Consider the following 27,560-nt stretch of genomic DNA (forward strand, 5'->3'; position numbering starts at 1 on the left):
AGATAGTGCCAGATTCAAAGTACATAACAGAAAACTAATTTTAATGAGCAACTTCAAATTTTAAAGATATCACAATAATGAGAGAATATAGACTATTTTTGAGTTCCATCATCTGATTTTACTGCCTGGAACTTTAACAAACTGAAATGGTTTCAGAAAGGAAAAGTATGAACTTAAAATGGCCACAATGAGCTGACTACATAGGTCATCCAAGTTTCATGTAACCGGTGTGGAAAAAATGAAATCATCTGAATTGAAATTCAGAACATCTCAAGACAGTGAAACTAGTTCACTCAGTCAGGGGTAACAAAATCCTCGTCCACTTTAACTTACACATCTGATAAGGTTTGCATATTGTAAATTTAAGAATCACCAGGAATTATCAAGTGTGGAAACTATGAACTCAGACATCAAAATATACAAACCATCTTGTAATTCAGAAAACCGCCTTTGCCATGTCAGAATTGATGGATTTGTGACTGCAGAACAGGAGAAAATTCTTTCTCAGCTATTTGAAGGACCCAACGACAACACAAGCTGGAGAATAACATCTTATCACTGAGAACATGAAGAGAACGGCTACCTTACCCGGGCTCGATTCCAGCCTCGGGTAACTGTCTGTATGGGGTTTGCACATTCTCCCAGTGTGTGCGGGTTTCCTCCGGGTGCTCCAGTTTCCTCCCACAGTCCAAAGATGTGCAGGTTAGGTGAATTGACCATACTAGATTGCCTATAGTGTTCAGGGATATGTAAATCAAGTGCATTAGTCAAGGATAAATGTAGCGCAGTAGGGGAATGCTTCTTGGAGGGTTACTCTTCAGAGGGTTGGTGTGGACTTAGTGGGGTGAAGGGTCTGGTTCCCGCTGTAGGTCATCAATAAAAATAACAATGGTCTCAGGTTAAAGTATTTATGCTTCAAGAGTACCCTTAGGACTTTAGTATACAGTCCTTTCATACTGGACATGATCCCTTTGCAGAGTCGCAAAGTGCAGCACTGGAAAACCACAGGTGGTCAGGTAGTATCCAATGTGCAGGAGAGTCGAAGTCTTGGGCATAAACCACTTGATGTGTACAGTCTCATGTTAAAAGGAACACAGATGTTTAATGTAGCCAACCAAGGAGTGAAAAGAGGGAAGCCAATAAACCCTTCTTCACATGGTTGTTTCAAAACAATGCACTCTGACATTGTGGATACAATATAACTGGAAAACAAAAGGAGATAAAGAGTTTCTTGTCATAAGACTTTCAATTCTACTGAAACTCATGACTGTGCTATGGGAAATGTGGCTGTGAGAAAGATTGACCAGAACCTACCCTAACACTGTCCAGTGAAGTGTAGCACTGAAGAATGTGAATACACATACAAAAAAAACCTGAGCTGAAGGTTCTTTAACATGCACCAGGAATTGTAAATTTACAACAAGGCTAGCTAGATTGAATGTATTTGATCTCCTAATGATACTTCTCTTGTTGAAGAAGCAGCCCAACCATCCAGACTAATGGTTTAAATAATATTAACAAATATGTCGATGACTATTTTCTGCTCAATTTAAAACTGGGTTACTTTAAAGATTTTGCTGCTTCCATCCTGTTCTCTTCAAAAATAAAGGCAGAGAACGATTATGTAAAGATTGATCCCCTTTGAGACTATTTGCTGCTCACAATCACTACTGTAAATATCACAATCGCTCTTGATCATTCACAGAATGCATTTACAACTAAGTCAGTAAAGAGGTTTCATATCTTCCCTGCTTCACGCTAGAGGGTCTAAAAGTAACAACTTGTCAAATGCACCTCAATAGTCTTCATAGACTGACATCATTGAAAATAAGAAAATGGTTTTTTGGAACAAAACAGCTGAATCAACCATGTGTGGAAAACACAGGTATTTACCCATGTCTGTCAATGTTTCATTGTCAGCCATGGCTCTGTATCCATTTAAAAACCTAATCTCCTTCTTTGAGTGATGAACAATACTGGAGAGTTGATTTGAGTCAGTTTGGTCTGAATGGTTGATACCTTCCTACGTTTCCATTCTGTAAGAGCCTCAGTGCACGTCTTAGTAATTTATTGCCACATGCAGCAAGTGGAATTAGCCCACACAGCCACGCTATATCTATAACAAGGATCACAACATGAATGAAACTCTCTACGCAGATAGAACTCAGCAAATTAAATTAAACGAGCCTTGAAAATATAAAGTGGTAGGGTTTTGTTTTAAAGAAACTGTGCTGTTGAGGATTCTTAAGGTGATGCTATACTATGAAAGACTCCTGATGAAGGGTTTTTGCCCGAAACGTCGATTTTGCTGCTCCTCGGATGCTGCCTGAACTGCTGTGCTCTTCCAGCACCACTAATCCAAAATATGAAATTTCAAAGTACAAACCTATGCTTTTGTTTCCTTTGCTGAGTTTCCCAATCTTGGCTAAGCCATTAAAGTTAGACTTTAAAATGAGTGCAGCTGGTCGCCTTAAACATCAGAGGCATGAAAGAAGTCTGTCAATTATACAGGAATTATGACTGAGTGGATGTCAATAAGCATCTGTATGAAATGCACTTGAAGCAAATTTGTTTACATATATTCAAGTTATATTAATGAAGTTCAGATTTGGATAAATTTGAATCTCCGATTACTTTTATAATTTCAAAATATTAAAGGCTCTTGTACAAAGGTTCAGCTTGGGTATGGTTTGTAAAGTCAGGATCAATACTGACTGGGTTTCATCAATTTTAATTTTAAAATGATATTCGCTTTATCTGGACAGTTCTACATAATCCAAGTTTTAGATGACAAATTTGTATGTTCCAGTCTATGCTAATTTATCATGTATCTTCAAATCATCGTTTTTCACCTTAAGGTGTTTGCTCTCAATAGGTGACAGTAGATCAAAAGATTGACATTTCCTCATTGGAAGTAACTTCTGTTAACACCATGTATTCATCTTAATGGGAAAACATAGTTAAGGTGGAGTGTAAAATTTCCCTTACCCTTCCTCAATTGTCTCAGCATCAATCTTAGAAAAATATACCTACCCCATATGGATATAAAAATTAAGAGTAGGCCATTCACCCCCTTCAAGCTGGCTCTGCTATTAAATAATTTAGCTATTTGTGGCCTCACTTCCATTTTTCTATCGATTTTTGACACCTTTGCTCGTGAAGAATCTATCCATCTCTGCCTTAAAAATATTCAAAAACCCTGGCTTCACTGATCTCTGGGAAAACATAGTTCCATACATTCAGAACTCAGAAAAAAAATCTTATCTCCAACTTAAATGGATGAATCCTTATTTCCAAACAGGGGCCCTACTTCAAGCTTCTCGCAAAAAGGTTAACATCATTCAGCATCCATCCTGTCAAAGTCCCCTCAGAATTCTTTATGTTTCAACAAAACCATCTCTTGTTCTTCAAAAACTCCCAACAGATACCGGTCAAAACTTTCTTAAGAAATTCACTCCTGTATTACCCCTTCCCAAGTATTGGTCAGGTAAACATTCTCTTAGGTAGCCCTAACATATTTGTATCCTTTCTTAAACAAGAAGATTAAAACTGTAAGAGAAGTGGCATCACCAAACATCACTACTTCTACAAACCAACGCATATACAATCTCAGCAGCCACTACTTTTAAAATCCTAGGATGAAGTCCAACAGGACCTGGGGATTGTCAGCTATTAATCAGCAATTAATCGTGCTGGTAATTACAACAGTTATAGGTTTTTCCCTCCCTTTCACCTCCTGATCTACAATTATTTCTGGGATATTATTTGTATCCTTTTCAGCAAAGACGGATGCAAAATATCTGTCCTATTCAGATCTGCCTTTTTAAAAAATTTTCCATTACTAATTATCTCCTTTTGGAGATGGTCGTTTGAACATTCAAGTGCCAGGCAATGTTAGTTGCCACTTATCAGCTAAAGAATGAATGCTGTTCAGACCCTGCTACGGCAGGCATGGATGACATCACCATTTGAATAGTTATCTAGAGATGTTTATATGGGCAAGAACCTAATCAGAGTATGAAATGATATTGCAGTTTAAGTACAGCCACTGTTAATAATTATTTAAATAGGCTTGATTGATAGTACTTACTGATTTTTTCAGAGTTACTTAAATTCTATTTGGTTGGCAATCGAAGTATATCATTAGTCTGTTTGTTTCTAATTTTGAAAAGTTATCTGGAATCTTCAAAGAAAATCTGCACATATACGTGGCGATTAGAAAGATCAACAAGTTAAATAGCTTCTGAAAATGGTGTGGTAAATCTGTGTAAAGAAATTCTTTAAGACAGTAATTCTGGTGTATTCTTTTTTACTGCAGGAGATGACAACAATACTAAAGGACTACTATTACACATTCCTGATGAAGGGTTTATGCCAGAAATGTTGACTCTCCTCCTCGGATGCTACCTGATCTCCTGTGCGTTTTGACTTTTTTAAAATGATCAGTAGCCCTGATACTTTTCAATAGCTTTGTTTCCCACAAACCTATAACCTTGAAGTCACCCCATAGTGTCTTCTGTTCATTTTCTCTTACTCACAACCAAGTCCTACTCAGCTATCACCCCTGTGCTTGCTGACCAGTGGTAGCTTCTAGTTTATGCAATATCAAGGTTCGGTCACTTTTTGTCTTTGTAATATCTTCCAGCCCTCTAGGAAAGTTGTGTTACTCCATTCCAGACCTCTTGAGCAACCAGATTTCAACGCCTTACTCATTAATAACCATACCTTCGCCTGCCACAATCAGCTTCAAGAATTCCCTGACTAAACTTCTTCTGTTTTTCCTCCTTTAATAGGGTTCTTAAACCCCAACTTTTTGAATGAACTTCGACTCATCTGCCTCAATACCTGTTATATAGCTCATTGTCAAACTCTGCTATAACACTCCTGCCAAATGCCTTGGAATGTATTATTACATTAGGGTGTTTTATCAACACAAGTTGTTATTATTGCAGTTAGCATCTTGTCTACTGGTAAGCCTTTGTCTTCCAAAAATAATGAGTATCTAACAAAGCACTACAAAAAACAGTTAGTTAATCTGCAAAAGATTTGGTGCTCCTTTTCCAGATACATTATGATTTTTTACAATTATTACAGAGTGAGAAAAAAACATGTTCTGCAAAATGGGGTGGCAGGTTCCACCAATTTGTCAAATACATACTGAAGATGATTTACACTACAAGGGAAAATAAGACAAAAATAATGCCCAAGTAGTACAGTAATATCTTAAAATAATATAAAATATAATAGCAAGATCAGTATATTATTTAGCTATATTCATGAGGTAAAGGAATGAAACAGAAATAACAGGAGAATCTGTGCAATGAAATGTAACAGAGGTGAATCTGGTCTTTTGAGATAGTATGGAAGAGTCAATAGCAAATCAGCAGCATCTGTGGAGAGAAACAACAATTCTTTGTATTCTCTCCACAGTTGCTGCCGAGTTTCTCCAGCAATTTCTGTTTTTGTTTGTTCCACAGTAAATTGGTGCTCAGCCAGGAAAAAGATCACAAAATGTTTTACAAGTTCGATGATGAATGGTGCACTCCATGCAGGCTGAAAAATTGGTGAAGATGTGGAGTACATGAATGAACATAGGAGAGTAAGGGTATACTTGTAAAATGTAACAAGGTGGAAGAGGCTCAAATTGTATGATCAGAATGCTTCCCAGTGTTTACTTGCATTAGTTAGCAGCCTGGCATCATGAAGATGAACTCTTTTATTAGGTACTACTTATTTCGTGTTTGTTGGAGTAAATATTGAACTCTCTAACAAACTCAATGGCGTGATTTGTCTCAAAAAAAGTGGCTGGCAATTGAAATGGGAGAGGAATAGGAAACGAAATTAGGCACATCAGAATGCCATTGCTGGCCAAGGTATGTCGGAGGTAATTTTATGACAGGTCAGTAAATGAGTGAGTTGCCTAAATGAGTGTGTGTGTTGTGTGTGTGTGTTGGTGTGTATGCGTGTGTGTGTGTGTGTGTGTGTGTGTGTGTGTGTGTCTGTCTGTCTTATGTATGAGGAGACAGTGACATAGTGGCAATGACACAACCAGAAATTCGGAGGCTTAGGGTTCAAATCCCATTCACTACTGATTGCCACAAACCCCTTGCTGGTTATTACAAAAACTCATCCTTAACTGATCTTGCACACAGGTGGCTCACCCACAGAAATGTGACTGACTCTTAACTGCCCTCTGAATTCAAGGGCAATGAAGGTTAGGAGATAAATGCCAGCCTTTCCAGCAGCGCTCACATGCCATGAAACAATAAGTGAATAAATATGCAAATTTGAGTCTGACACCAGTTGTCTGACCAACTGCAATTTTCAGAGGCCAACTGTTGGCAAATGGGATGAGATTAGTTTAGAATATCTGGTCGGCATGGACAAGTTGGACCGAAGGGTCTGTTTCCATGCTCTGATGGAAATAGCCCAGAAATAACCAACCCAATGTTTAATCATCCAAGGCCCACTGGCTCTCCCTCAATAGCACCTCCTCCTCTCTCTCAGGTACAATGACCAGTTTCGTTTTGGAACTGGTCAATTTTCCACCATTCTTGAAATAGCAGGCTGCATTGGCACAGTGGGGCCGTAAAATATTTTGCTTCAGACTTTAAAAAAATAATATTTGACTGATTTTTTTTTGCTTATTTTGACCAGAGGCTTACGTTTACCTAACCCACAAATAAGCATCCAGTGTTACACTGGTATTCTCTGAGACACATCAGATACTTTCGAGCCCAGTTTGATTCTGGACTAGCAAGATGTATTAAAAAAAGGAAAAAGTTTCCAAATGATCTAAATATTGTTGTGACATTTATACTGGTTTCAATGAGAAGCAGGTACAACGGTAATCGTGACACCCATTACGATGGCTGAGATTTTAAAATTGTCTGGTGCATGGCTGTCTTTCATGTGGCAAGTGTATATTTTCAATCAATATTTTCTCTTTTATGGCACATACAATATTTAACAAGTGCAATTTCAAAAAGCAGAAAATGATGATGCAAATTCTGATAAGGCACTATATTAAACAGGAGTGGTTTTCTGTATTTTTTGCCTTAAATGAGGTGTCTGATCTAATCTGTCATTCCTGTATTGATCTGCCCTGCCACTGTCTTTTTTGCCACCTTCATTACTGCATAAAGAAATCATTCTCTTTTTTCCAACCAACTGCAAATGATCAAGGACTGCAACTGCTGATTTCTCAGTTCTCCCGCTGAATTCTGATATTGGTTCTCTGTTACAGTTTGTAAAAAAACAAAAAGGTTTCTTTGGAAAGAGCAAATTCACCATCACAAGTGCATCCCAATGAATCTCAGTAGCTTTCTCAGATCTTTGGGGTGCCTGCCTTTCACACCACTTAGCAGGATTCAGATTGATCCCTGTCACAACCAATCCTGTCAAAGCCCATCTCAGGTTGCCTCTTGAAGCAGTCAAAGGCCTGTTATCATCAGTTCAGTAAAAGATCAATCCAGCACAGAATGAGAACATAATCAGTCATTGATTGATCCTAGCTCCTTCAGAGACTGTTAAATTTCCCTTGTGAATGCTTTCCAAAGGGTTAAAGGCCAAGCTGACAATACTTTCTATGTTTCTGCAAAAGTGGTTTTACATTTATTTTCAAACATATAGAGCTTTGCTAAAACTCTAAATAAATACTGAAGTAATTCTAATAATTAAACAAGCGATAGCTGACTGAAACTGCACATTTTCACATCTTCCAACATGTTAGCCAATTAAATAGGATTATAAAACTGATAATAACTTGTATCATTCTGATTAGACCTTATGGGTTAAAACACTAGTAATAAAAACAAATCATAAAATAGAACCAAATGAAAAGAAGAGCAAGCAAATGTATTTTAAAAACAGGGATAAAGAAGACTGCAGAAATATTTCAAAACCACAGTAAAAGACAAATATCAAGCCATGGGGTATTTGTGACTGTCCAAAGTCTTCTCAACTGAAGTAAGGGGAAGCTTGAACGGAGATGGAAATGTACTTTTACATTACAATAGGATAGCTGACTGAATACATATGATCTTATCTCAGATTGAATCCAAAATTTAAAACAGGTTAACTAAAATATGGATCCTCAAATCTCCTATCATATTATATGCCTCCTATTGTAAGGGGAAAGATGTAGACAGTAGTTTCACATTGCTGCAGCTTTCTACTATCTGACATCAATGTCACATCGGGGAGCTCAGGAGGCATTTAACTGAAAGGAAAGGGTACACAAAGGTTGCTCTACCAAGATGAGAACAAAACAATCAAAAAGCATTGAATAGCTTGTGAGTTTTGTGAAGATTTTTAGCTCAGGTTACGGTTCAGGTTGTAAGTTTGCTCGCTGAGCTGAAAGATTTGTTCTCAGATGTTTCGTCACCATGCTAGGTAACATCATCCAAGAGCCTCCACTGAAGCTTCATCAGAGGATCACTGATGTTACCTAGAATAGTGACGAAACGTCTGAGAACAAATCTTGCAGCTCAGCGAGCAAACTTACAACCTGAGCATTGAATGGCCTTTCAATCTGTCATTGATATAAATTTTAAAGGTGAAAATGTGTTGCTGGAAAAGCGCAGCATCTCCAGTCCTCACTTTCTCCTAGTAAATTTTAAAGGGACCTAGTCACATAGAGTGCTCACCAAATTCTATGTTTGGATGATGTACATAATGATGCAAATTATGTTGAAACGCACAACCATCCAACACATTTCATACCACAATACTGAAAGTAACATTTTGATTCCTATTCCTGATGCTACAAAAATGCTCCCACACACTTTCCCTTGGAGGTGATGTCCCTTTAAGACAGTTCCCTAATGCAACCAAACTTCAAGGGCCCTCAGAAGAATACTTTATATCTATAATGAAGTTTAGATTTCAACTGCATTTTTAAAAAAAATTCTTCATGGTCCTGTCAATTTCTGTCCAACTAAAGCCAATTGCCTTTTGGCAAAGAACTAATGTGGACATTTGTGTGCGAGGAGCATATTCAAACACAGACATTACAAGATAGTGATCAGCAAAAGCAGCATTGGCTGACTGGCTCAATGGACCATGGGAAAATGTGGGCAAATAAAACACTTCAAAAGTACCACCAGCTGATTTCAACTGAGAAATATGGCATATGTGACTCAACCAAGTCTTGCATAAAACCAGCTGTCAAGACCAATGTTAATTTAACAGGCAGGAACATGGTGAATATCTGATAGAAATGTTGATTCATTTTTAGCCTAATGTAAAGGCCATTTAATATTTCAGCATCTTTGATTCAGGACTGAAATGGGGGAAAAGGATGTTTTAAAAGCTGAGGAGCATTGAAGGAATACTATGCTTAACAAGTTACTTGACACTCATTGTAAATGCTGTTTACACAGCTATTGGTTCAAGCAATGGGAAAAACCTAGTTACAGATGGGCTGGATCCAGGGATTGTGGAATGGAGATTTGATTGGCAACACATAGCTGACCAGTTATTTATGATAAAGGCCTCCTGCTTACCAACAATTACATGATTGGCTCCCAGATAGGTGAATAGCTTGGAGAAACTGAATGTTCAGGTCAGAAGCCACTGGACCCTTGGAAAAGAAAGCTTTGATGGTTCTGCAGTAAGAGGCATCTCAAACCTGAAAATAGCCAGTTTATTTCTGCTCAGCAGTTGATGTAAGCCGTGACTTTTAATTTACAGAGATTTTTATAAGTGTGAAAGTCATCCTGTATCTCCAGCAAACAAGTATTTGGAAAAAGTAGATCTAGAAGCATCATTTTGACCAGCACAAGAATCATCTCAGTAAACCCTATGAGTAGCCATTGAACTGCCTTCCCAGTCTTTCCCTTCCTACCTAAAATACCCATGTTGTTTTATATCTCTTTATTTCTCTGTGTTTGTGTATAGTGGGATGTTTTATAAGTGGGTTAAGGTCTAAACTAGTACATTATATGTCATTGACTCATAATTGTTTATCTGTAGCAAGAATCTAGTTACTTGCAATAAACTTGTGGGCGGCATGGTGGCACAGTGGTTAGCACTGCTGCCTAACAGCGCCAGAGATCCGGGTTCAATTCCCACCTCAGGCGACTGACTGTGTGGAGTTTGCACATTCTCCCCGTGTCTGCATGGGTTTCCTCCGGGTGCTCCGGTTTCCTCCCACAGTCCAAAGACGTGCAGGCCAGGTGAATTGGCCATGCTAAATTGCCCGTAGTGTTAGGTAAGGGGTAGATGTAGATGTAGGGGTATGGGTGGGTTACGCTTCGGCGGGGCGGTGTGGACTTGTTGGGCCGGAGGGCCTGTTTCCACACTGTAAGTAATCTAATCTAAAAAAAATAGCAATTCTTATGATGTTTGGAAACCTGATCTGTGTTTTCTGTCAACCTGGGTCTAAAAGACAGATGAATTGGGAAATTCTGCATACATTTAAAAATCTTTAACCTTTGTGACAACACCAGGGCTTGACTTGCGGCACCCCATGAGGTGTAACACCAAGCAGTAAACCAAATGGAGAAAGAATGTACAGGGGTTTCTGTTCTAAGTTGACCCCAAGATCATGCTCACACTTAAACTACTGGTCTTCCAGAAACTGTGCTTTTACTTTGACTGCCGTTGTCGGGGCCTCTGGACTTGAACCACACAGGACAAAAAGCTGAAGAGACAAATCCTTTTATCACCCAGCTGAGATTCCACATTCCATTATTCCCATACTAAAGTCATTAGCACTTGGTTCAAACTAAAGAGCTCCCTGAAGAATGTTTGGAGTACTGTTCAAATATTCAAATTGGTTTCAAAGAATTTGGACACTCATGAGAATTGATGCCTGCTAGCCAGCCAATTGGAACACACTATTTTAATTAAATATCTTCATTAAACTTATTCGCAGTCAACAAAAAGACCTCTCTGGCTCTAGGCCCCTGTAGTAGCTGTAGCTGATAGGGTTGCCAGAGGACAACCGACATGGAGCTACTGGATTCTCACTAATATAAATGAGAATTACTGAAAGAGAAAACAGAATTCCCAGAAGGGAATGAGTGGAAACAGCATGTCTAAATAGTGTATTAACTTCAAATTTTATCACAAAGTGGGGAAGTTATGCTCAACCTGTCTAAAGCTCTGGTTTGGTACAAATAGATTTCTGCATCCAGTCTGGTGATCACACTTTAGGATGGATGTCTACTAGAATAGTTCACAGAATGAGGGAATTTAGCTGCAAGTTAGTTCAAACAAATTAAGGCTATTATTATTGCAATAAATGAACTTAGGAAGGCTGTGATAAAGAAGTATGAGATTGTAACAGGTTTAGACAGGGGAGACAAAGCTGTTCCTATGAGATGCTGATAAAAGGAATAGGAGGAACATAGATTTAAGTTTTCAGGTAAGAGATGCTGGGGGTCATGAGAGGAATATAGTAAGGTTTTAATGTAGTGAGAAATGTTTCCTCCAAGCTGCAAGGCTATGATCACACACAGCCATTTCAAAGTTGCATGCATGCTGATCAAGGCATTGACTTCCAGTTCTGAACGTTGTTGCAGTGCACAGATCTCAGATGGTGGATGTAGAAATGATCAATGATTTCAAAAGGAAATTGAATGGGTACTTAATGGCAATAAGCTTATAGGCTTGTGGAGAATGGGATTGCTTGGACTGCTCAACAGAGAGCTGGCATGAACTTCACGTGCTGAATTGCCTCCATTATGACTCTATGAAATATAGATTGTTGCAAACTAGAAGAAAGAATGTGTACCTTTTCATATTTCACATCCAATGAAGTGTATTCACTGTTGCAACGTAGGCAAACATTTGAACACAAGAAGTCACCCACACTAAATGGGACAAACATCCAATTAATCTCCTTTTCATCTGCTTCAGTGAAATGAGAGAAAACTAAATAAATTTCAAACTGAACTTTGCCAGAGCAGTGGGTTATGAAATCTTGTGCTTGTAAATTATCATTACTTTGGCACCGAGTGAGATTAAACTTCCTTGTCCTTTTGACTCTTCATATAGTGTATCCCTGGTCAGCTCTATGCTGGCACCAAGTTATTAATGGAGTGTGCTGTAAGATGTTCTGCAACAGACATCTGTTTCACTCAGTCTTTCAAGGGGTTAAATTGCTTTGAAATTCTCTTTAATAAACCAAGCCTGAAGTGTGTAGTGAAAGACAAATGGAACCGACATAGCCTCTGCTGGAGTCAGCAGGAACCTTGGTCTAACTGCTTGTTTGCAGTAAATGGAGTGAGGTAAACATCAAAGGTCAGTGATCCAGAATAACCGGGAGTTTGGAAAAAAATCTTAAATTAGCCATAAAAGCAAAATTATGCAATTCTTTGTGTGAGAAAGCTTCTGCGGGTCTGCTGTAGTTGCTCTCCTTCCATTACACCAGGTTTTTAACAATCAAATTCTTTGTTGAGTGCAATTATGACTCATCCAACTGAGGTCTTTATCAACAGTTAATGTTTTTATGGTTCTGCAGATGCAAGTTGTTCAAAGTGACAAGCTCTTTCACTTACTTAAAGCTCAAACTGTGGCTTGAAAGGACAGCTATCATTGAAGCAGTTTTCTTTCGCATGTATGTGTTCAAAATAAATACAGAAAAACACATCATCAATCCTGCACTGTTATCATGTCCTTTTAAAATGTAATCACATGTTGGATTTCTTACAGAATAAGATTTCATAAAAGTACTTGATTACGGAACTTTGCATTTAACAATGATCTATAATTGGGTGACTGCAAAGCCTGAACTGTTAGAATTGCATTTTATTTTAAAAATTATGATTACCCAGTTTTTATCCTCTTCCCGAAGCTTCGCTTATAATTTTCCAAAGGGCTGCACTCATGGAAACATTGCTTTAAGCGCCATGTTCGAGTATGTCACTAAGGGACATACACACAAAAGAATCCATTAGCAATTTGAAGTGGCCTGGGAGGTGGGCACGTATGTTCAGGTGCACAACTACCCTCATACCCAAATTAGAAGCAGAAAGGACGCCAATTGAGATTCTTATACCGCTACCCTTTGCAGCTTTGGGGTCTTCATGCCAAGTGGAGAGGCTGCAAGATGTACTATCATGGCTGAGTGGGAGCCCTCCTGATCAGGTACCCCTTGCCCCAATGGGCACAGTGGGCTTACTCCACTGAAAGAGCAACCTTCCCTTCACAATGATTCTCCGCATCACAAAGCGTGACCTTCCTGATCTCAGTGAGTGGGCGTCACTCCAACTGACTTCTGTGTCACCACTATGGCCGCTGCTGAGGGGCCTGCTACAGCTCCAGCAGTCAATGCTCCCGGAGGCACTGCTGAGACTGAAGTTACCATCTGAGTACCTGCCAGATACCTGAAGTGAGATTTCTGCCTTTAAAGTCACAGGAATCTGACGGCCTGCAGTTAACTACCTGGTTGAAATTTAATCCCCTCACGGAAATCAGTGAATCATAGAATCCTGATGGCGTGGAAGCAGGCCATTTGGCCCATCAAGTCCATACCATCCCTCTGAAGAACATCTCAACCAGACCCACCCCCCTACCCTATTCCTGTAACCCTGTATTTCCCATGATTAATCCACCCAGGTTGCACATCCCTGAACACTATCGGCATTGAGCATGGGCAATTGAGAGTGTGGTGCTAGAAAAGCATAGCAGGTCAGGTAGCATCTGAGGAGCAGGAGAGTCGACGTTTCGGGCAAAAGCCCTTCATCAGGAATGAGATGAAGGAGACATGAGCATGGCCAATCCACCTAACTTGCACATCTTTGGACTGTGGGAGGAAACCCACACAGATAATGGTGGATTATCTGTCACCCAAGGCTGGAATCGAACCCTGGTCCGTGGCACTATGAAGCAGTAGTGCTGGCGACTGAGTCACCATGCCGTCCAAAATGACGGAGATAGGGTTGCCAGGCTAGCTTTCTGGCCAGTAGACAGGGCAACCATTGCAGCCATTAAATTCAACCCAAGGAACACTGCACTGTCAGAACTGCTTTCTTTCAAATTAAATGTTAATATGGGTCCAATGAGATGGCTCAAGTTTAATGTCATACAGCATTTCTTCAATATCTTGGATCTCTCCTGGTCATAGAGATGTACAGCACAGAAGACAGACCCTTCAATCCAACTCGTCCACGCCAACCAGATATACTAAATTAATCCAGTCTCATTTGGCAGCATTTGGCCCATATCCTTCTAAACCCTTCCTATTCATGTGTCCATCCAGATACCTTTTAAATGTTGTAATTGTACCAGCATCCACCACTTCCCCTGGCAGTTCATTCCATACACGCACTACTCTGTGTAAAAAAAGTTGGCCCTTACGTCCCTTTCAAACCTTTCCCTTCTCAGGTTAAACCTATGCCTTCTAGTTTAGGATTCCCCTTCCCTGGGGAAAAAAAAAGACTTTGGCTATTCATCCTATCCATGCCCTTTCATAATTTTATAAACCTCTAAAAGGTCACACCTCAGCTTCCCACACTCCAGGGGAAAAATGCCCCAGACTATTTAGCCTCTCCTTATAGGTCAAACCCTCCAAACCCTGGCAACATCCTTGGAAATCTTTTCTGAACACTTCCAAGTTTTACAACATCTTTCCTATAGCAAGGAGACCAGAATCAAATGCAGTACTCTAAAACAGGCCTCACCTGTACAGCCACATCATGACATCCCTAACTCCTATACTCAGTGCACTGACAAATGAAGGCAAGCATGCTAAACACTTTCTTCACCACACTGTCTACCTGCAACTCCACTTTCAAGTCCAGTGGTCCAGATAGCTGCAAGGAAAAGTTGCATTAATGCTGCAGCCAAGGATGGTGGTGGCAGCGATGGATGACAGGAAGAGAACAGCTGGCCAGGACAGAAGCAAAACTTAATAAGTGACAATAAGAGCTGTGAGTAGGAGAGAATGGGTAGGCTAACAATCATCACAGTTTCATTCATATTAGCCACAAAATGGTAGTAATGAGTCTTAGACGGAGAGCTCCTAATTTTCTCATTCTTACTAACTCCTCCCCAAAGAAATTACTCCTCACTGGAATGCAATTTGTTGGCTATGGTTGCCCATCTTCACCGAATAAATCATCATTTTTCTGAGAACCTTGACAGTACCAATCTACGAGCCAACCTACCGTGAGAAGCAGCAGCACCCAGTATAAACATATGGGTATACAGGTATGTTGAAGGGCTTCTTTTCATGCTATATGGATAGGTTAATGATCCTGAGAACCCTGATCAATTTTACATTCCATTGCCTTAGGATGCTGAGGCTAACTCAATACTGTGCTACCAAAGATGAGCCAACTAAGTAGAAACTTGAGGACTCAAACCTGCATCCCACATCCTCAATATGCGTAACTCAAATGACTTACTGGCTGAGTTTTCAGGGGAGTTTCTAATCTTGACCACATTGTTTTCATATGGAAGTTTTTGGTCTCAGAGAGAAGACTCAGAAAGTAATGCTTTGTGACTCACTCATATATCTACAAGAAGTCAACAGATGTGTTGGCAGGCACTTGGGAGCATCGCCCTTCTAACCATTTGGCTCGGGCAACAGTGCTCTCAAGGCACAGAAGGCTCTAAAGAGGTGAAGCAAAGTAAATTAATCGGGGAGTAAAAATAATTAATTGCTCGTTAATTTAGATTTAGTAACCATGACGGTAGATCATACAGATCACAATCTCGCAAATGAGCTCCTCAAGTTGAGCCTAAGGCCTGTCACCTTCAGGCTGTAATCAAATTAAACAGCAAGAAAACGGATTTTAAAAATAAATAAATAAAAGCTAGTGTATTAATGAATCAAAAGAATGCATTTAAATACGAGACCAGCCATCCATACTAAGGCTCTCCACAGGATCAAGCAGTAATTTATATGAAACTTCAGGGAGCGCAGATAGAAACTAAAGTGCACATACCCAAACGCTCAGCCAAACTCATGTACACGGGGTCCACTCGCCGCATTGTTTTCACCAGATCTTTCTTCCGGAACTTGATCTCCACTGTCCCCTCTGGCTCCAGTACACCACCTCTGTAATGAGCAAAATCCATTTACAGGCTAATTAACCATGCAATTATTCAAGGCATAAATTAAAGTCACAGCATGTTAAAAAATAATACAAATATAGCATGGACCTTTGAATAAATAAGAACTCGGTGCATGTTAGTGGGCCATCGATTTAACAAGGATAACTTGTCTGGATTTACTTTTCTAAGAATCTTTCTCTACCTATTGAGAACTAGTCAGATATGTTATTTTCTGATATTAAGATTTAAAGCATGACTATTAGTAACAAGTTTGTCTTTGTTGAACCTTTGCATGGTGGTATATGGTCACTGTTAAAACGAGACAAAATGGAGATTCAAGATGGCGGCGACCCAATAAGTCAGAGTCTGTAGTGCTCTGCCTAAGACTCCAGCAAAGTGGGGCACTTGCCTTCACCTCACTCTTTAAATCATTTAAGATAGCTTTTGCCCAGCACAGTCAGTCATTTTACATCAAACTTGGATAGTTTGCCGTTGTTTCTAAAATGACTAAGGGCAAAAACTCCCGCAGCTCCCAGAAGCATGACCGAGAAATCGAAAAACTTGAGCAACGCGTCGGAGGGGCGGAGCAACGGGCTGCGGCCTCGGAGGCGGCTGCCAAGTCGTCCATAGGTCAGGTCCGGGCTCTCGAGCAGCAAATCCGGACCCTGGAGGAGCGCATCGACGACCTCGATAATTGGAGCCTTCGGAAAAATATTCGGTTGCTGGGCCTTCCCAAACGGGAAGAGGAAGGCCAACTTGTAGACTTTTTGGAGCGATGGCTCCCACAATTATTGAAGTTGGAGTCGGGCCCGGGTCGGACCAGCGCCCCTGCCCGGTTCTAATCAGACTCCAATGCTACAAAGAAAAACAAATGCTCCTGGGAGCAAGAGGGAAAGTCTCCTTTCAAATATGTTTTGCATTTTTTTTAAACTTAGGAATAGCTTTTAATTGTTTTGGTTTAAACGTTTTAAATAATTTTTGTATTTGTGAATTTCCTCCGGTCTTTAATCAAGGTTTTCTGAGTGGGATTCTTCCTCCTGGGGGGGCGGTCTCGGGCTTGTCTGGACGATCATGGCTAGCCTTTCGCTTAGATAGTGCACCTGGAATGTCATGGGCAGTAATTCACCAATCAAAAGGCAAAAGATATTATTAAGTCTCAAAAAAGAAAGGGTTGATGTAGCTCTCTTACAGGAGACACATCTACTTGACGAAGAACATTTAAAGCTGCAACAGGGTGGATTTGATCAGGCTTTTTTCTCATCTTTCAGTTCAAAAAGTAGGGGAAGCCATTCTTATTCAGAAGAATCTTCCTTTCCAAATGTTAAGCCAGATAAAAGATGAGTCTGGACGGTATATATTGATCAAAGCCCTAATATTTGGAGAGGAATATGGAATTTTGAATCTTTATTGCCCCCCAGCGCATCCCTTTAAATTTGTAATGGAAGCGTTCTCTAAGCTGATGGCTTTTGGAGTCCGCCATATAATTGTAGGAGGCGATTTTAACTGTATTATGGACTCAGAGACAGATAGGATACCTAAGAGCACTACGGGTATATGTCTGAGATCTAGACAACTGGCAGATCTGAATAAGGAGCTAGGGCTAGTAGATATATGGAGGTGCCTTCACCCCAAGGGTAGAGACTTTACTTTCTACTCTAACCCACACAAGTGCCATACCAGAATTGAAATGCTTTTTGTCTCCTCGATCCTTTTGAATTCCATACGGTCTTGGAAAATAGGTATTATAGCTATTTCTGATCATGCTGCAGTATATATGGAAGTCAAGATTAGGGATGATGGAATAGGCCCCGACATTGGCGTATGGATCCCTTCTTATTGAAGGATAGCAAATTTATAAAGTATTTTTCGCAGGAATTCAAAACCTTCTGGGAAATTAATTCAGGTACGGCCAGTAACCCGTCGATGATGTGGGAGACCACTAAGGCATATGCGTGAGGCTTGGTCATCTCATATTCTGCAACCCGGAAATGACAAAAGGGAGAGCAACAGTACCTGCTCGAGGCTCGCTTGAAGGCAGCTGAGACAGCGTATCTTAACAGGCCTTCCATTACTAAGCTACAAAGGATCACAGCCCTGAGGGCAACCTTGAATACCGCATTTACCCAAACAGCAAAGAGGGAAATACTATTCGCAAAGCAGAGATTATTTGAATTTGGCAACAAGCCTGGCAGATACCTACCATACCTTACTAGAAAGAAGAAGGGTCCTCAAGCCATTACGTCCATTAGAGAAAGTGCTGGTACCCTGACTTGTGATTGTAAAAAAAGATCAATACAGCCTTTAGAAAGTTCTATTTTGAACTGTATAAATTGCAGGGCTGTGAGGATAGAACAGAGAAGATGGAAACCTTCTTCAAAAATTTGGCCCTTCCAGGCTTAACCTCTGAGCAGGTATTGATCTTGAATGCCCCCCTGACAACCCAGGAAATACTCAACACGGTTAGGCAGCTTCAGAGTGGCAAAGCACCTGCACCAGATGGATTCCAGGTTGAGATCTACAAAGAATTTATAGGGGAACTGGCCAAGCCACTCATAAATATGTATAATTACTCACATAGTCAGGGCTGCCTCCCGCCTTCATTGAGAGAAGCAAACATCTCTCTTATTCTTAAAAAGGGAAAGGACCCAGAAGATTGATCATATAGACCCATATCCTTACTAAATGTGGATTTCAAAATTCTAAAATGTTAGCATTAAGATTGGAGAGGGTCTTACCATACATTATAAAAGAGGACCAGATGGGATTTATAAAGGGTCGCAGGTCAACTAATAATATCAGAAGAGTCTTAAATATGATACAAGCCTGTCAACAGGGAACAATACCAGGTCTAGCTGTCTCCTTGGACGCAGAGAAGGCATTTGATCGGGTAGAATGGCCATATCTTTTTATATGCACGGGAATGGCTCGGTGTCGGAAAGGTATTTACTAAATGGGTTTTAGTATTATATAATGATCCCAAAGCAGCGATTATCACCGCTGATGGAATAGGCCCCGACATTGGCGTATGGACCCCTTCTTATTGAAGGATAGCAAATTTATAACGTATTTTTTGCAGGAATTCAAAACCTTCTGGGAAATTAATTCAGGTACGGCCAGTAACCCGTCGATGATGTGGAAGGCCACTAAGGCATATGCGTGAGGCTTGGTCATCTCATATTCTGCAACCCGGACCAGCGGTTTAAGTTCGGATAGCTTTAGTGTTGGCAGGGGTTGTCGTCAGGGATGTCCCCTTTCACCATTATTATTCACCCTAGTGATTGAACCACTGGCGAAAGCTATACAATCTGACCCTAACATAACAGCTCTGAGGGTTGGATTGGGCAAACGTAAAATATGCAGCTGATGCCCTCCTCTTCTTAAGTGATCCTTTGATATCCGTGCCCCGTCTAATCCAAGTGATCAATTTATTTGGATGTTCTCAGGCTATAAAATCAATTTTGTGAAATCTGAGGCCATTCTGTTGGGAGGTCATGCCAGTATATCCAATCTGCCAGATGGATCTTGCTTTCCCTTTCGGTGGTCACTAAAAGATTTTGTGTACTTAGGTATTTTTATCACCCCAGTATTTGGTCAGCTGTATAAAGCTAATTTTGTGCACTTATTAGAGAAAAGAAGACAGGACCTTCAACGCTGGGGAGATCTCCCAATATCCTGGTTAGGCAGAGTAGCCTTAGTTAAGATGAATATTCTACTCATCTTCTATATCCTATGAGAACGCTCCCCCTGATGCTGCCGAGATAGGTATTGCGTAAGCTCTATTTGGAATCATAAACGGCCCCATATCAAATTAGAAAAGCTGCAGCTCCCACAAGCAAGGGGAGGACTGGACTTTCCAGATTTTAGGAGGTATCAAAGAAACTCCTTATTATCTTATGTAGCTGATTGGGTCTCTTGTGACCCACAATCTGGCCAGATATTTTGAGACCTCCCAAGCAAAATGTCCCCTTTTATTTATGGACAGGATAAGAGCTATTATGGACTACTATAAAAACCCTATTGTATTAAATACAATTAAAGCCTGGAAGATAATGCAACAAGATGAGAGTAACCTGCAAAAAACCTCCCCTTATACTCCTACAGTGGGAGCACCGGGATTCCAGCCAGGGGTGACAGACGCTACATTTAAAACTTGGAAGTCCAGAGGTATCTCCTGCTTGGGAGACCTGTTCGATGGGGAGGTTATGATGTCCTTTGAGCAGTTGCATCAGAAGTTTGGACTGCCTAACAGGGACCCAGTATTTCCAAATCTGAGATTATATATAAAAGACGACCACACTGATAATTAATCCCTACAAATCAGATAGGGAAAGGAATGTGCTATGGCCGATGGAACCCCCCCTCAGTTAGTACTCTTTATCACTCATTACATAATAAAGTATCCAAAGACGTGGAACGACTACTTAAAACCTGGAATCAAGAATTAGGGTTGGAAGACTCATTAGAAATGTGGGAGGACATCTAGGAAAATGCCAGAAAGGTCTCTATTTGTAATAGAACTCAGGCTATTCAATGAAAGATACTCCATGGGGTTCATATGGCACCTGAACGACTCGCAAAATTCAAGGCAGGAGCATCCCCAATGTGTCCTAAATGTAAAATAGAAGTTGGTACTCTCATGCATTGTCTATGGACATGCCATAAGATCCGTAGATATTGGGACAGAGTAGCGAGTGCCTTGACAAAGATCTTGGGTACGGAGATTCGATTGGATCCAGTGTCCCTGCTTTTGGGCTCTTCAGATTTTCTCCCCCTGGATGTGTATGGGAGGAAATTATTTACCATTCTTTCATTCTGTGCAAGGAAAAATATTTTAGTGAATTGGGTAGCTGAAGGCCCTTTCGAACTGGCACAGGTTAGTCATGGAATATATCCCCCTTGACTTCCTCACAAATATGGTGCACCAAAAAATGGAATTTTACTGTAAAACATGGCAGCCCGTTTTGAACTAGATTGACACAGATATTTCGGCCATATGTCCAGGGCTTTTGTCTGACTGCAGTAATGGTTCTGGCTGGTTCAGGGACCCTTGGAAGGAGGTTTTATTATCACTTGATGTAAATCTATTTTGAGCATGTATCTAAGGGTTTTTTTTTCCTCCTTTTTTTGGTTATTATTTATTTCTTTTTATTTAATTTTATATTGATGTTTATACTTGCTTGTATTACTTTTGTAATTTTGTGAAAGATCTTAATTTTCTTTTTTCAATAAAAATATCTATATAAAAAACAAAGAGACAAAATTTGTCTTCTTGTAGTCATCAGGATTAAGACTCGCCCGTTGCTGATGAGTGCAAGATGCAAAGTTTTGTCGCGGTGTTTCATTTTAGCAATGGGTAAGTAACAATTTTCCTGTTAGCTCATTCATGCCAAGCCATCAAGTGTGGTTCTCACGACATTCTCTACCGCTGACGAGGTGGAGAGAGAATTTGGCGCAAACAAATGATTGGTGAAAAGCTAGGTTTACGTTAAGCTGGCAAAGAGAAAATCTACACCATCGAGGCTAGATGCCAAAAACATCCCTCTTCTTGTATTGCACAATATCAATTTCACCACAGAGACACCACAACTGCATGGCAACTGGCAGCACTGTTCCGTAACCACAGTTCGTAAACAAGGAGGACATGAGATGGATATGAGGTGGTGGCAGTGTGGTGGGTGAGGAAGCAGAGCAAAAGAATGTTCACAGACAGACAAAGAGGGGAAGAAATCCACAAACCAGAGGATAAATCAGCTCGGTCTTCTTTTATGTCACTTGGGTACACTCACTCTGACAGGTTTTGAGCTCCAGAACGTGCCATGGCGAGGAAGCGCCAAATAAAAAGCCAGGTAGGAATGGAAACGTAATAAAACACAGTCACAGAATAAGTTGCAAACTCCTCTTAGACACTTTCCAGCAGATTGATTATGCAAAATGGGAAGGGTTGTGGGCAAACCAAGAACAGGTCACCCACAACCTTTGTTAGAGAACCAGGAAATAGATTACCAGATGGAAGAGGAGAAAATAATACTGACACATGTGAGGACAAATGATTATATTTAATATATATATGCACATGTATATAAAATTTATATATTGTGACAGTCACACAATCTGAACAAGGCCAGCAACCTCATTGCATATGGAGAATTGTGTGAAAAGTCAAACTGAATCAGTGCAGTCTCAGGAGTCTCAGAGTTGTCAGATTACATTTAGATTTCCTTTCACAGAACATCTAGAAACATGGATTTAGAGCTAAACTTTAAATGAGGAATGGATATATACAACACAAAGAACATTCATAAATTTGGTGAAATAAATGAGAACTATTCACCACCCTAGCCCACTTCTCTCATCATGTAGTGAGCGCTGCTGCAGAGGAATGGCTCTTTAGATGTTAGTATTTTTCCACAAAATACATCCAGTTCATATTTTAACCAGTCCTGCATTAAAGAAATATGCTTCTTTAACCCATACAAATAAAACTGCTCATTTGCTGGATTTCAACTACTTAGTAGCAATGCTTCTTTAGGAAAATCAGGATAAATATGGGCCAGTATAAATAATCGGCAGTCTCCTATGAGGTCCTGGCTTAAATTGATTCTGTCAATTTTACACTCTTTCATTTTCATTCATTATACATATTTACTAACAATGTTTGAAGACAGTGAAATTACCACATGTGGCTTAGAAATTATTTTTCGATATTCATGCCTGTGTGATCCTAACTGGTGGATGACACAATCTAGTTGTGTGAAGTGAAAAATGCAAAGAGCTGTTGAGTATATAAAGGGTTAACCAGCAGTGTAATCATAGCTGACTCGATTTCCATACCTGCTCTCCTTGTCTGCATACATCTCCATGTGCCTGGGGTTGATAGTGGGGTCAATGACTACCCATGAGCCACCTCTCAGTTCTGCATTTGGAGGGATATACACAAGCATGGGCTGCCTGTACTCTCGCAATCCATCGACGATGCATGCACCAAACTTTAGCACTTGATCATACATGTCTGGAGGGGAAGAGGAGAATGGTTAATTTCACAGGAATTCGCATCCTATCAAGCCACTCATGCTGAGACAACGACCCTTGTGTTAATTTCTGGTAAATTTCACGGCTGATTTCTTACTGTCGTGGGTCACTGCTGGCCTGTCTAACTAAACCCTAGCATATGGATACCCCCCAACTAAATATTCAGCGAGTTTCATAATTTAATTTTGCATTATCTTGATAATCTTTTAGCCACGTAAAAATGTGCAGAAGACCAATCCAAACGTATCTGGATGTGCTTTTTATCCAACTTGAATTGGACCTCCTAGGTCGTCGAGTAAAGAGTTTTCACTAATGTCAATTTTCAGCATAGCAAGAACTGCGTCTAATCTTTTCCTACTCATTACACACGATTTCTGAGATGGTTTACCCACCATCCAATTGGCTCCTTGCCGTGTGTGTGCAGTGGAGAATGGTGTAATTGTTTATTTTCTCTCTCTGCGCTTTCCCTCCCCCACCTTAGCCCCATGAATAATCAAAGCGGTGCCAAGGAAGAAACGGCATGTGCGTGTTTCTCCTTATAAATGAGTGGAGTTATCCGGTCAAACAATTTGAGAGTAGATCCTTGTGCTGCAATGTTTTATTTACTGAGGCTGCAAAGGTGACTTAAAAGGGGCACCCCGATGCACCTGTAGTAAAGTTTCTGCTGCATGCCTTGGCATGCAAAACAGGGTTTCTCAATATTGTTTCTGGATCATAAACACTACAATTTACTGATTGTTTGAAGAAGGACTCTCATCCACAGGATTCCTGATCAAGGACAGGAATCAGTAGCAGGTCACTTTTGTCTAAACATGATTGAAAGGCAACAAATCTGAAAACTCTTTGTTTCATTTCACTTTTTAAAAAAATAAACTTACATGCCTTTACCTGATAAAATCTTAAGCATAATTATTTCGAGCAAAAGCTCAAATATAAAGTCAGTTAAAACTGTGCCTAAGTGATCTTGATAAAATGTGTGCCTGACACTGTGTGCTGCTGAAACAGCTTAGGCTTGAACTGCAAATATACTGCAGCTAACTGACCTTATCAGTGGCAACAATTTCACATCTTAAGCAATTGTGGACTTGATCAAAAAGCATTGATTCTACAAATGAATACAAAGCATCAAATCACAATTCAGAAATATTCCATGGCTTTTTGTTGTAAAGGATGCAGAATATCCTGTCGGAGATCTTATATGAGACCAGGTTGCCCCTCAGCCTGGCAGGTTACAGCAACATTACACATGACCTGTCATTCAAGCAATTCTGAATTTGTCAGTCAGTTCAGATTAATTTTGACTGATGTTTGTCCAGCCACTAGGTGGAGTGCTTCACAGTGGCAAACCATCCAACCTTGGGACATCTGAATTGTATGGATAGTATTGAAGACATATTCAATATTGAATTAGTCACTCTCTTTGATGTAACAAGTCCCGGAATTTTTTTTATGTACTTAAAATTCTTTACCTTTCATTCCACCAGAGAAACCTCGCCAATTGGCAAAGATCATCAGTGGAAGCCCTTCTCGGTTAAAGTCCTTGATAGCTTGAGCGGTTTTAAAGGCAGAGTCGGGGAACCATACTTGACCGGCTTGCTGGATTATCTGTTCACCCAGATCACAAATGTATTATCAATTAGTAGCTATTTATTAAAGAAGACTTAAAGTTCAAACAAATTGAGGGAATAGGTTATGAGGGGTGGTAGTTGAGGGAATGAATGAAATTTTGTAAATTCAAAGTAAATTTGGGAGAGCAGTTGCAGCAGTTAACCAGTCTCCACATCTGGAACAACTTGACAAGGTCAGTGAAAAGAAAAACATTTGCTGCAATAGGCAGCTTGCTGTGGGATGTCGGGGCATTGACTGCTGGCTGGAGAGCTGGCAAGAACCCATGTTTCCCAGTTAATCATGGTGAAAAGGGGCTCGGGGGATGGGTTAGGGGAGGGTAGGGAGGGGAAGGAGGAGAGAAGGGGGTTGGCAGCAAGTTCGGTCATATGGCTCTCAGCAGGCAGTGCCTCACATCCCAATACTGGGACTCTCAGTCAGGCACTGCACCTTTGAATAAGAACCACTGGAACTGACCAGCACAAATGCCAGGATACAACTGCTGTGCACTCATAGGAGATCGCTCACCCGCCACTGGGTTAATTTCAGCAGTTGGAAAGATTAGCCCTTTAAGGAGGCATGGTCATCTCCTATCACTCTTCCAATTAATTCAATGGCCCCCATCACCATGAAACTCACTGTGGGGCTGGGCAGATGATTTACCTAATAAGACTAAAGGAAGCAGGGTAGCAAGTTTTAAACTGCTCACCCTCTTGGTGATGAAACAACAGTACCACTAACTGAAAAGCATCAAATGGCTCATGAAATATTGGGAGAATTCAGGTTGACCATTTTAAAAATGAAATCATTATTAGCTACATGATTCTAAACAGTAGTTACAAACTGGTGCTGTAACCATAGATCAGGAAATGGAAAATCTGCTGGGGACCTACAATGTTGCAACGGGCTCCAAATGGAACATTAGCATATTAGGTGGGGTCTATATCAATCTCAGCAGTGGAAGATGGCCTGGCAAAATACACTACCTCGGTCCACCATGCATCAAAAAATTCTCTACTAGTTGGAAAACCCTTTGGAACATCACAAATTCATAAAAAAAATACAAATGCATTTTCTCTATTAGTTAATGTGACACGTGTCACACTGTTATCATCTATGATAGGAATTTCCCAGGAGCGAAGCACACTTTACTGGAGTTACAATGTCACCTTTGTACTGACTGCCAATTCAAAGCTGGTTACGTTTTTAATGTTTGCAGAGACCTGAAGAGGGTCATCTAGCTCTCTGCTTTAACTGAATTCTGTTCTCGACTGTTTGTGAAGTGCTACTCAAGGTGGGTTGAACCCTGCCCACTAAAGTAAGATGATGAGTAATTTTAGCAACTTCCCTTTTCAATTATACTACTGTTTTTGCATTACCATATCAACGTAAAAGCTGTAATTTAACAGAGGCCTGAGGAAATTCCTAAGTTAAAACACTACAGTTCTCCATGAATGCACAATGCAGCCTACCTTAGCTTCAGAATCCAGATTTGCAGGGTCTGCCGGGATTGATAACTCTACGGTCCTGGTTTCCACAGCAACCACTCCCACGGGTATTCCTCCCAACCTGGAAAATAGAAAAATGGCATCAGTCTGACACAAATTTTCTATTTAAGAAAATGAGGAAGACCTACACTGATAGTACAGAGATAGGTGGTGAAATAGCTGCCAAGAACAGGTGTGGTTTACAATTGTTTTAAATGTTTATACAAGTAGGAGAGAATGCTTCAAATTCCTGGAATATTTGGAATCCGTTTTAGTGCAGAAGTCACCAGTCCAGAATGGAGGCATTGTACCTCAACACAAGAGCAAAGTCCTCATGGGGAGATTAACTAATGCCAGAGGGGAGCATTTAAACTAAATTAAACCGTGCGAGTGTCAGAGCCCAAGATCTCAGGGGCCTCTTGCAATTAGGTTAGACTTCAGGGACTAGGCCAAGAGCAGCACAGGGGTTTGTGATCTCGGCTCCTGGCTCTGGGAATGGTTACTGGGATGAAACATTTCATAAGACAAAACAATTGTACTAGGAATAGTAACAGCATAAAAGCACACAACATTTCAGAAAAGAGATGGATCAAACAGCAAGCAAGTATGAAGAGGTATAAGATGGGATTGGAGTGAAGATGCTTAAATAAATCAAGTGGGTAAATATGAATGATGGGTTACAAAATTTAGGTTGCCATGAGACATTAAGATAAAATGACAACAACAGATCTATCTCAAACTAGTACGGTTGGGACATAATATTCCCAGCTACAAAATGTTCAGGAATGAGGAGGAAAGAAAAGAGTCAGAGTAGTAGTAATACTAAAGAAATAAACAATTACAGAAATGGAAAAGGAAAGAGATGATGTATTTGAGCAATCAAAGGCAGAATCTGAATTAAGAAACAATAGATGATCCATTCTGTTACCATGTATCAACTATTGTGGGAGAGACAGAAAGGAGAAAATTTGTACAAAATTACAGAAATATGCAATACACAAATATACACTAGTGGCAATGCGGAATTTCAACTCTTAAAAATTGACTGGGACAGTAACAACATATTGGAAAGAAAAAGGGAAGGAATTCTTGAAATGTGTATCAGACAACTTTCTGGTGTATTGCCAACCCAGTGAGGATCAATTCCGGGTAAGTGGGACAAATAGAGCAAGTCTGGAAGGTCGAACTTGAAAGTTGAGTACAGATTAAAGACAGGATTCTTGGCAGTGTGGAGGAACAGCGGGATCTTGGTGTGCAGGTACACATATCCCTTAAAATTGCCACCCAAGTGGACAGGGTTGTTAAGAAAGCATACGGTGTTTTGGTTTTCATGAACAGGGGGATTGAGTTTAAGAGCAGTGAGATCTTGTTGCAGCTCTATAAAACTTTGGTTAGACCGCACTTGGAGTACTGTGTCCAATTCTGGTCGCC

The 27,560-nt window shown here is 40.3% G+C and overlaps 1 protein-coding gene across 1 annotated transcript in view; it reads right to left on the minus strand.

Moving 5' to 3' along the window:
- Positions 1 to 27,560, minus strand: part of acaca (acetyl-CoA carboxylase alpha) — a 271,808-nt gene that overhangs the window by 24,411 nt on the left and 219,837 nt on the right. The window contains exons 48-51 of the mRNA XM_072589677.1: positions 26,115 to 26,211; positions 24,507 to 24,642; positions 22,840 to 23,017; positions 15,900 to 16,012 (exon numbers count right to left, since the gene is read on the minus strand). Of these exons, the coding sequence (XP_072445778.1) occupies positions 15,900 to 16,012; positions 22,840 to 23,017; positions 24,507 to 24,642; positions 26,115 to 26,211 (524 nt within the window). The remainder of the gene's footprint in view (positions 1 to 15,899; positions 16,013 to 22,839; positions 23,018 to 24,506; positions 24,643 to 26,114; positions 26,212 to 27,560) is intronic.

The sequence above is a fragment of the Chiloscyllium punctatum genome, chromosome 19, assembly GCF_047496795.1.
Source record: "Chiloscyllium punctatum isolate Juve2018m chromosome 19, sChiPun1.3, whole genome shotgun sequence".
NCBI classification, from domain to species: domain Eukaryota; kingdom Metazoa; phylum Chordata; class Chondrichthyes; order Orectolobiformes; family Hemiscylliidae; genus Chiloscyllium; species Chiloscyllium punctatum.